Source organism: Pseudomyrmex gracilis, unplaced genomic scaffold (genome assembly GCF_002006095.1).
Source record: "Pseudomyrmex gracilis isolate BER0280 unplaced genomic scaffold, ASM200609v1 scaffold_0, whole genome shotgun sequence".
Lineage (NCBI taxonomy): Eukaryota > Metazoa > Arthropoda > Insecta > Hymenoptera > Formicidae > Pseudomyrmex > Pseudomyrmex gracilis.
Window position 1 is genome coordinate 1,986,039 of NW_018020584.1, and position 11,658 is coordinate 1,997,696.

The 11,658-nt window shown below is 36.4% G+C and overlaps 1 protein-coding gene across 1 annotated transcript; it reads left to right on the plus strand.

The window, feature by feature from the left end:
* Positions 1 to 11,037, plus strand: LOC109864064 (peroxidase-like). The gene is made up of 14 exons (XM_020444908.1): positions 1 to 110; positions 3,996 to 4,120; positions 6,172 to 6,310; positions 6,432 to 6,619; positions 7,660 to 7,836; positions 7,995 to 8,188; positions 8,659 to 8,854; positions 8,997 to 9,194; positions 9,267 to 9,414; positions 9,529 to 9,691; positions 9,876 to 10,046; positions 10,139 to 10,337; positions 10,411 to 10,516; positions 10,628 to 11,037. The coding sequence occupies exons 2-14, from the start codon at positions 4,000 to 4,002 to the stop codon at positions 10,749 to 10,751; spliced, it is 2,124 nt and encodes a 707-aa protein (XP_020300497.1). The 5' UTR covers positions 1 to 110; positions 3,996 to 3,999; the 3' UTR covers positions 10,752 to 11,037.
* The last annotated feature ends 621 nt before the right edge of the window (positions 11,038 to 11,658 follow it).

Consider the following 11,658-nt stretch of genomic DNA (forward strand, 5'->3'; position numbering starts at 1 on the left):
CGCGTATCAACCTACCTGCCTACTCGGTAAAACACCGTTTCAAGTTTCGAGTTAAGCGAGACGCTCGACATACTCCTTACGTCAATTAGGGGTTGAAACACAGAACTTCGGTAAGTTACATGTAATTTCTATGTACAAGTAATCGATATTAGAGCAGATTGAATTATTAGACCGAACTTTAAATATGCTTCCTAAATTTTTCATTTTTTTAAGCTGTCGCGCTAAATCCAAAATAAAAATTTCAAATTCTTACGAGAAATAGTTTTTTTCTTCTGTCAAAGTTTCAAAATCTCACAAGCAAAAGTGATTTGTTTTTTTTTTTTTTTTTTTTATAATTTCGGTTTTATACGGTTTATTTGTTTAAGAATAGAACGAGGAGTTAAATCTCTTCTCGGTGAAACATACGTGTGTGTACAAAACAAAGCAACACTTGTTACATTGCGCATTTTTTAAATGTCTCATTTATGGTTGCCGAACCTTGAAAATGTCCATATGCATACACTCTAGTTCCTTGATAGACAATTTAATTGCTAATTTCTGGTCAATAAATATGGAAATCGAAGTCCAAATCGATACTTTTAATTGTTCGTCAGAATCCGCATTGCGTTCAAATGTCGCGTATGAATGTCGTGATTAATCGAGGAAAAGGAAGTCGCGATTTTGTCCTTAATGTGTGCTTCTTAGTTATCTCAATATTCTTTTGTGTCAGAAAGAATTTCACTTTTGCACAAACATGTACCGCGCATAATTGTTTATATAATATACAAAATGCAAGTACAGACTACGCAGTTTCTTTTAATTAAATGAATAATTTATGAGAAATACATTTGCAAGACCAAAATAATCATGTTTCAGTATATTCATTTGTCTATTAACGTTAATTTTATATAAATTTTATGCTTTTATAGTTAATTAGTTTTGGCAAAATAAATTTCTAACTAACAGCGCAGCGCAAGCGTACGATTCATAACATTACCTTAAACGCTAATTACCAATCCAAGTTTCTTCACGGTTTCTCGCAGGTACATATATTCGCAAGTTCTCTCATGCGTACGAGCACAACCGAATTGCTTATCTGAAATTCACGCCATTAATCACGCGGCTGCAACAAATAAATATAAATTTTCCTGAAAAACTGTCATATCTTATCATGTTTGTTTATTCAGATGTACGTAAGCAAAAACACTATTGTTGTGAATTATTTAAAACAGGAATTGATATATAAGGATGTTACAATTGATTAAATTACTTGTCGATAGCGCGAATACATCTTGAAATTTCTCATTATGCAACTACGTCATAGATGTAGTTAAGTACAGAAGTGTTTCAAAATTACCAAAGATATTTATTTCACTTTTTTATCACGCGTTTGAAATTTATATATCATCCTCGTTTGATGTTGAATTTCTAGTTGAATAAATTAAGAAACAATTTTCGCTCTTCGAAAGATTTAACACGTGCGAAAGAAACGATACTTGATCATCATGCGAAACACATACTTTTTATTGTTGCGCTACGAAAAAAAAAATCAGACCGCACATTGACAGCATTGTCTCTTGCAACCGGTAGTAAAATCGGACGACCTTCACCCAACACGTAGATGCGAGCGTAAGATACAAATCGCCGAGCTAAATTGTGCAAGCCGATCTGTTGCCAATAATGGAAAAAGTCGGGGCGCAAATCTCGTTCCTATTATCACCACTCGCGCGTTTTTCTTCGCGCGAATAAGGTTATCGCGTCGCGAAAGGTGCAACAATAATTCGCATTCGCGATCGAATTTTTGCGCGGTATTGCGCAAAAACGGTGATGTGTGCGAAGTAAGACATCGGGTGGTGAGAACGAAGAAGTGTCTCTCTTTCTTCGGGGGGATGGATGTTTTATGCATGAAAGCGATATCGAATATCTCATTAAGCTGATGAATCTTGCGTAATGTGGAATATGCAGCAGTAGCTCGGATTGTGACACATCGCTTTAAGCTGAAGATTTAATCCGGAGTTTTTTTATTGCGATGGATATTCTTTAATATTAAAAGAGTCTTGTGCAAGAATTTTCCGCAGATCTTTCAAAATCAGTTTCGCGCTCGATTTCTTTTTCGTAATCCCGGGAAATCCTCACACGCACGTTCTCGATATTTGAAAATATTTCTTTCTAAATGTTTTCATCCAAGAAAAAGAATTACGTCAATAATATTATTACGTGGTATAGGCGATGTTTTTTTGTCTTATAACCTAAATGAAATAGACTTAATAGAAGACAGGTATTTCAATAGCACCGTTCGCGCGTCATCATTGTCACTGTCACGCGGTTACGAAACTAATTTCTGATACCGCGCGCGTCAAACCAAGCGTCAGATTTCTTTACAAGCGGTTTATCCGAAGCGGTGTATGTATTTTTCCCAATAAAAACGTCCGAAATCAGAGATTACACTAACTTCTTTGTCCTCGCGCCGCTGAACTATTGTAGTGTAATACACTGGCGAAACGCGCACTTCCACGCGCACACGAGCGTGTTATTATGCATATTGTAATATTAACGATAAAAGTTGATCGCGATGTAATCGCCGTTAATGCGCAATGCATTGCCGTCGAGTTTCTATTTAGTGGGTAAATCGCATATATCAAGCTTGTTGTTTTTATTACAGTTGAAGGCATTTATGTAACCTGATACACATAACGGAAAGCCGCGCAAGCGCTATTGATTGGAAAGAAAGTCAATGAGCATTAATAAAAAAACAGTACATGAGTTGCTCACCAAGTGTAGCTAATTACAAAAAGGCACGTACAATTGTATGTATTACGCCTTTTATAGTTAAATTAACGATCAGACGACGAAAAAAAAACCGATGAATAAAAAGTGTGCGACAGGCAAATCAAAGAAACAAACATATTCAAATATAATTCAATCTGCATTATCTCGCGCGCGTCTTGGACAATTTCTCCAAAGAAAATAAAAGAAAACATTCGCGTACGTGATGCGGTACACGATCGCACATGTGCTATACTTACGCGTCCTTTCGCCGTTCGCGCGAAATATCCCGGATATCCCGTTAACATTGCACGCACGTCCCGAAGATCAAGGAAAGTCGTGGAAATTGCATTCGGAAAGTGAGCGCGATTGCGGTTAGACTTCCACGCATTAACGGGAAATTGAATCACCACATCTCAAGCAAGTGTCAGCAAGACGAACATTAAAGTCGGAGAAATGTAAACACACCGCAAGTCGGAAAGTTTCCTTCGAGGAACGTCCGTCCGTCTTCTCCCACGTCTTCTCGCGCTCATTGCGCAGATGTATTAAAATTTCTAATGTGAGAAAATTAAAATTTATACCGATGGATAATATCAGAACGTTATTTAGAATTGCGCGCGTTTCGTCTCTCTCTTTCAGAGACGAAATTATCTGTGTCGAGAGAAGATGTATGGAAATAGATACCAAGGTAACGCAATATAATGTTCATGCCATCTGCCTCATTGTGTGCCGTAAATTCTATTTTCCTTTTTGACGTATACGGAAATTAATATGTATTAGGACCTGTTTAACAAGAGAACGATATTCAACCGACAGTGTATAAAAGCAGCTGCTTACCAACGCTTTTGTGGTAGTTTTGACTCGCGATCACAAGGTGTCATATGAAACTTTAACATCAGTTTCTGCGTATTGTCTACACGTTGTTATTTTATCATTTTTATTTTTATTGTTATTTTATAATTATATTATTATTTTCGTGTAAGACTTTTAACTATGACTAAATACATGCGTATATCAATAACGACATTGTTGTTAATTTGCATGCGGAATAATTTATTTCAAAAGTATCATCTTTTTATGTGTACATCGCTCGAGATGCACTTGTACTTAATAGATCGAATCATAATTAATTAACAGTAATTGTGTGTGTTACAGTAAATAAAATAATTTTGGAACAGTATAATTTTTTTTTACTCAAAATTAAACAAAATAGAAACACAAAAAAACATAGCTTTACGTTTTTATTTCAGAGACATGCAGGGTCAGAATGGTCTCTGGATTGCAGGCTTCTTCATTGCGTCGCTTTTGCAGACGATAGTGATCGTAAGTGGTGATGATAACACGGCGAAAAAACAGACTACTTCGTCTCACGCAGGTACTTTGTTATTTTTGTTAGTTACTCTGTTTCCCTCGTACGGTAAACTTACTCGCAAAGATGACGTTTTTTAATTGTGGATTAACCTTACCAATAAATATATTTTTCTACCTGTCTACAGCGGCAGAAAAAATATTGTTATTTATCTAAAAACATCAGCTCTAACTTTCTACGTACGCAATTGTATCATAAATCAAATTTATAATTTACGTTTTAATAATATCTGATTCAGCAAGTAACCGATATAAAAATGTATACGATTAGTCAGCATGTAATGTATACCTCTCTTCAATCTTATGAAACATTCCAACTCACACACTTTGTTCAAACTTTCAAACCTTCATTAACACGATGTCATTTGCTTCTATATATTAGCTTAAACCTATGCAGAATCTCGGCCGCGGTAATAAAAAAAAAAAAATCTCTCATAAAGCAACACTTTGACGTAACTTCACCCAATTGATTTCAGGAACACATTGTTCCCGTCACTTTCGTTAACGTTCTTTTTTTTTTTTTTTTTTTTTTTTGATCTACTAATTTCGAGTCAACAATTCCGTCATTAACCAATCGTAAGTACACACGCAATTGCTTTTGAAAGTGATCTTTTTTGCGCGCTTGTCCTCTTATAATGTGTAAGTGTGTAAAGTTTTTTTTTTTACGTATTCGGGCACGTTAATCTTTTACGTAAGGTCGCGTGGATCAATACAGTCATCCGGTTTGAATAGGTTTTTGTATATTTTTTTATACATACATATACGTGTCTACTTTCCTGAATACCTATACAAAATTAATAATCGGAACGGAGACAAGTGGGTGCCGAGACCGCGCGCAACCGTGTACGCGATACATTTCTTGTGCAACAGGTGGGAGTTAATGGCAAGAAATGACTCGTGAGAGATAGAAAATGCTCGCGCGCGTGCACTGCTGGAATGCACGTTACGTTTTCGAGAGGGAAGGTCTAAGAAGCGGAATCGTGCATCGGGCAAACGAACGGCGAATGCTCGGGACCCAATCAAGGGTTCTCTATCTCTCTGCGAAATTGTTTAGCCGTGAAATGTATGCACGTAAAATTGCGTGTGCTAATTCGCTGTGCAATGTCGCGTAAACGTGTCTCGAGCATTCGCACGTAGCAACATTGTGGTGCGCTGGTTCAGTCACATATTCGTAACAGAACCAATCCGAAATTTTATATAAGCTCAAAAAATAAAATAGTATCCGTTAAAAATATCCACGTCTGTTAAATATATTTTTTATATTACGGAAGAGACGTAATTGATTTTCCTTAAGAGAAAGAAAAATGTACATATATACTGCGCGTCTACATACGCGGTCGGTTGTCACATAAAATATATGTTCACCATGTTTCGCGCAAATGTCGAACGGTAACATGTGTCGTTTTAACATTTAAGACAGTGTTGAAAGAAATATTGCGAAAGATAAAAACAGACCGCTCGGTGTTTCGCGATCGTGTATAACTCACGATTCATTATATACCGTTGCCGATTTACATTTCCTGAAGACTTTTTTTCCCTAAATCCGATTGGGCAATTTGACAAAAAGTCACCTTCAAGTCGAAGTTATATCAACGAGTTCACCGTGCATGACGGCGAACCGAATCCGTCTATTGTCGGTGTAACATTTAACATTGAAACAAAGATTCTCTCTCGCACACACGGATCTGCGAGATTTATGTATTGATTGATGACAGAGACATCGTCTCTCGGCAGCTGCGATCGTTGCCGGATTCGATGGCAATTGCGATAAACGAAAGGAAATCTCTTGTCGCAACGAGAATCAAGCGTCGCGGCGTATCGATACACTGTTTGTGCGAGATAAATCTCTGCTGTCGTGAATAAAACATTCAATGTTGCGTGGGAAAGTCGTAGCACGGTGCTCACTTTGGAAAAGTAAACGAGCAATTACCTCACAACTTTGATGACACTTGTTAATTACATATTGTGTAATTTTTTAATGTATAATTTATGTTAATATGTAATCTGACATTTGCCAAATATTTTATATTTCATGTAAATATAATTGTTATTAAAAAGGACGAGGAAAAACATCTTCGGATTTAGAGGAATCGGAAACTTCGTACTTCAGCACGATCGCAGCCCATAAACATCTCTTCAACACCTATCACCCAACTGTCACGTATTTTCCATCCTCGGTGAATTTTCCGAGTTCTCTGTAAGTCCGAGATAAATGATATGAAGCATATCTATTACATAAATAATGTCTGGAAATTATATATCGCGCGTTATGTGACAAATGCTCAATTTGTTTACTTGTGACATTTATTTGTTCAAAGCTTTCCATTTGGCCAAAACACGAGCGATGGCATTCATCAGCAAATTAAATGCGGAGACTCATTTCCTCGATTTTGTCAGCATTCGCGATATCGTAGTTACGACGGTTCTTGCAATAATCTTCAGAATCCCACGTGGGGTTTGGCCAACACGAGATACGGAAGACTCGTACATCCACGTTACAGCGATGGTGAGAATGTTTATTTAATTCTATGATAGTGTGCTTCTTTGCACATGTCAAAGAGCATATATTACCGGAACAAATTTAACGTAAAATATGAGATAGTGATTATTGAAAAAAATTTTGTTAGCAATTGCGTGAAAAAAAAAAGAAAACAATTTCTTAGATTCCAGTCGGAAGTAATTATAATTTGTGTGGATATATATAAGAACTGTTATTATACTTCAGCTGGAAGTTTACAAAACTTTCAGATGATAGCAAGAAAAGACTTGGACTGAATTACCGCTCGTGACACCAGATAATATCGATTCTCACTAGCTGCACCAACAGGTACCCTCGTTCGAAATGTTGTTACGGTCGACTTGATGATGCAAGAAGTACACAAGTGCGGAAAAGAACTTTAGCGTTCACTCTTTTTCGCCATTTTTATTACTTCGCAGCTAACCAAACCGCGATAACCGGATCAGAGACAATTTAATATAGCGATTTTATTTTGTAATATAAAAAAACGTTTTATATATTTGAGCATCTTGAGAATCGTTTCGTAATATGATAAAATGCTTTTTTTTTTTTTTTTGACGTTCAAGCTAAAATTCTAAAAATTTGTCACAGCTTCGGAGAAAGTTTCAACGCTTTGTTAAATCGAACAAATTGACGCTCATCGATTGTCACTTTCCAGTAGTAAATTTATTTTTCAACAGACCTCAAATTTTATATATATAGCAGTAGATTTCTCCAATATTCAATTTGACACACAATGATGCAAATATATGTTTATAGATTTTGCGCAGTAAAGCAGAACATGACGTAAACTTGGAACTGGTTTAAATCTAATTTTTTTTTATTGGCTCACCAACTCATGTAAGAAAGAGAAAGAAAAAGAGAGATAGAGAGCGGATACAAATACTTTCTAAAATTTCTACAAAATATGTGCGAGAAGTGCATGTGGACGCTCGCGCCGATTAAAATGACTCCTGTGCAACGATGATATCTTTGTGAAAAGATTCGATATTTTCAAGTCTCTTAAAAAAAACTTTAATTTAACGCAGGAATCCGAGCACCGTCGAGATCGATAACCGGTGCGGAATTGCCGTTGGCACGAGCCGTCAGCTACACGATGTTTCCGAACGTCGATATCGATGACAGAATGTGGACTTTGGTAACGATGCAATACGGACAGTTTATCACGCACGATATGGGTTTAATCGATGGAACGACTCAATCGAGTACGTGCGTCTCTTTTCTCGCGTTTCTCACGTATAAATTTTCTCTAATATAAATATATTTGTAAGTTCTTACAATATATTAAAAAAATTATCGTATCTTTTTCTTTTTACGATATATCGAGTTGTGCTCGAGCGATTTAATCTTTATGTAATCATAGAATCGCACGCCACGCGATGTTGCACCTTCAACGGTCGGCTGGTGCCGAATCACGAGGCAATGCCCCGATGCTTACCAATTCTCATACCTTACAACGACCCGGTGTACAGAAGTTCCATAGAGTGCATGAACTTTGTCCGTAGTACGACCGACCTTGATCGTGGATGTTCGTCTCCGAACAAGCCAGCGGAACAGGTTTCACACTCGCACATTCATCTGCAAAATTACATCACGCGCGGATGTGGTAACGAGTAAACTTAGAATGCAGTTGTCGATTATAGACTCTCGCGTGCTGTCTGTATTTATATATATATATATAAATACAGACAGCATATATAACATATATATATATACACATGTATATAGTCTTTGTAAAATTCACGCTGCCGTAGACAGCGGACTTGACCCCGACACAGTCTCAGGTGTTTATTTTTATCCGTGATTAGAATATTTTTTTGAACTGTCTTCTTGTTTTGTATATCGATACGATTTATTTTCGCGACATTTCTATAAGTAACAAATAATCAATCTAGTCAAATCTCTTTAACGCGCGGTGACTATTAACGTATTAAATTTGGACTCGATAGATACACAAATGTAAATTAGATATATTAATTCAGTTCAATGTATTTTTCAGTTCAACGTATTTTTTTTTTTTTTTACAGTTGAACACTGTCACGCATTACTTGGACCTTTCGCTCGTTTACGGTTCGAGTGACGAGATTGCGGCTAATCTGCGCACTGGTTCCGGTGGACGTTTGAATACAGAGTTGAAAAATAACAGGGAATTTCCACCATCGGCCCCGAACAAAACCGCCGTGTGTGATATGGTTTACGAATTCGAGCCGTGCTACGCTACCGGTGAGAAAGTAAAAAATGAAATACAAGTCACGCGATCTAATTTTCTAAAGAAGCGAATAATCGTTTTTGCGTAGAGAAAACCTGTCTGATTTGTGAAGAAATTACAAGAATCGAAAAGCAACGTAATAAAGTGTGTTTACAGGCGATTCGCGGGGCAATCAAAACCCGCAACTGACGGTTCTGCACATCATATTGCTCAGGGAACACAATCGCGTCGCCGATTACTTGGCGCAATTAAATCCTCACTGGACCGACGAGACGATATTTCAGGAAACGCGCCGAATTGTAATCGCCGAACATCAGAACATCGCGTATTACGAATGGCTGCCTATTTTGTTAGGTATTTATTTTTGAAGCGTAAAATAAATTCATGTAAATCGCAACGTTTTTGATAAAAATTATCATTACACAGGTACCAGACAAGTCTACGAGAACAAGATCTTGTACGATACCAAGAGTTACGTGAACGATTACGACGAAACGGTTACCGCCAACACTCTTAACGAGCATGCAAACGCAGCTTTTAGATATTTTCATTCGAATATCGCTGGCCAACTCAAGTAATTATCTTGCAAAACTGTTTTTTTTTTATTAACATCTCAAGAAAAAGCGATTTGTGCATGTGATAGTTATTTTAAAAATATAAAATCAAAGTAACAAATTCTTTTCTACAGTTTAGTGTCGGAACATCGACTCTACTCTCCTTTTTCTACATTGAGATTGAGCGATCACTTCAACAGACCTGCCGTTATAGAAAGAAACAACAATCTGGATGATTTGACGAGAGGTTTAACTTCTCAACAGCAAAAAATGACCGATCCGTTCTTCGACGAAGAGGTACTCGCGAAAACGACTAGGAGATATAAAATTTATTAACAAAATACTAAAGAATATTTTAAAAAATAAAAACTATTTTTGCGTCTTAGCGGTAAAGTGTATAAAATTATTATTTAGAACGTTTTTTTAAGAGTAAAAAAATGCGATCTTTGCTAAAAGCAAAGTGTTACTCAATTGTTCGCAGATTACACACTTTTTCTTCAAGAGAGGAAGAATCCTCGGATCAGATCTCAGGGCGATAGACGTACAGAGAGACCGAGATCACGGTCTCGCCAGCTATAACGATTACCGCGAATACTGCGGATTGCCGAGAGCAAAGACTTTCAACGACTTAGCTGACTACATAAGTTTTTCGGTGAGCAAGAGAAAAACGGTTAAAAAAAAAACAAACAAATAAAATTGATGTGTTTTTTATGCTACAAAATGTATAATTAATTCAATTTCTAGGACATACAAAAACTCTCCACTTTGTACGCCAGCCCGGAGGATATCGACTTGACTGTCGGCGGATCCCTGGAGAGACACGTGCCCGGAACGCTAAGTGGACCGACGTTCCTCTGCATCATGTTGAAACAGTTTCAGAAAACGCGAATCGGCGATCGTTACTGGTTCGAAACCGGCGATCCGAAAATAGCATTCACGCTCGGTATGTTATTATTTATTTCAATGTGTAACGAAATGACAAAAATAAAGATCTCTCGTAAATATCGCGTTTACAGAACAACTGAATGAATTACGAAAGTCGAGTATATCGCGACTGCTTTGCGATAACGGAGACAACATTCAGCACATGCAAAGATTGGGATTCGAGCGAATCTCTGAAACGTAAGTTTAACAACGATAATAAGTTTAATATTAACAATACATAGATTTATACATAGATTTAGAATTAAAAGCGACAACAATGATGCGCAACAGGTATAATCCAAATTTCAGGAATCCTCTCCGCAGATGCAATGAGCTCCCGCAAGTGGATCTCTCTCTCTGGAAAGATTTTGGTCCAGAGGCTCATGATCTGAGGTTTCAACACATTATCACACCGTTGTATAAAAAGAAATAGGTGAATTTATGCGAGCACTTCCGACGCGAGCTAAAAAGATCGACACGTATATTTTGCGAATAAAAACGGAAAATCTTGGAAAAGATAAAAAATTTAAAGGTTTTACTTGATAAATTCTGTCGTTTACAAACCAATTGAAAAAGCGCGTAACTTATTCTCTCAAAAAAATAAATTTAAATTATTATATGAATACATAAATATTTTATATTAAAACTACAACTAGTAATGCGCATACCGAACTGTAGTTTTTGATCGACATATTGCTAATAGATCATTTTTATACTGTACAAACACACTTATTAAATAAACAATGTTTTTTGTAAACTTGTTTTTCGTTCTTTGCGTAAATTTGACAAAAACCTGGTCGAACCGCTTCTTCCGAGTCTTGTCTAATTGCACTAGTATCTGGATTAAATAATTAAGATAAGTAAGATAATCCAGATAAATTCGGATTATTCAGATAATGCAGATAATTTAGTTAATTTAGATAACTTAGATAATTCACATAAGGATAAAAGTAAAGAATAAAGAAATATATATTCTTTGATTGAAGGATATAAAGGTTTATAGTTTTTTATTGAAAGTCATTAATTATACCTTATTATAAATCTCCATTATTAAGGTACGACAAGATACTTGATACTTGATGCTTTCATACAATTTAACGTTGTAAGCATAGATGAGAAACTCATACGCCAGTTATCGTACGTCAGGCCGGTACTCATAATCGAATCTTGTATTTAAGATCATCATGTGCGAGTAATCAAGAGGCACGGTAACGTAGGTGATTTACCGATGATGGAAGATCTGGATAGTTTTAGGTACGTTCTAGAGGAAAAAACGGCAGGGCCGAGTAATAAAAATATATATATAACTAATAAAGAAACTTAAGGATCTGAAGAAATAA

What these genes read in the sequence shown, in the direction of transcription:
- LOC109864064 (XM_020444908.1), top strand. Translation starts at nt 4,000, where the DNA reads ATGCAGGGTCAGAATGGTCTCTGGATTGCAGGCTTCTTCATTGCGTCG. An exon ending in ATGGCTGCCTATTTTGTTAG is followed by an intron (nt 9,195 to 9,266) that starts GTATTTATTTTT and finishes ATCATTACACAG; the next exon opens with GTACCAGACAAGTCTACGAG. An exon ending in ATCCGTTCTTCGACGAAGAG is followed by an intron (nt 9,692 to 9,875) that starts GTACTCGCGAAA and finishes AATTGTTCGCAG; the next exon opens with ATTACACACTTTTTCTTCAA.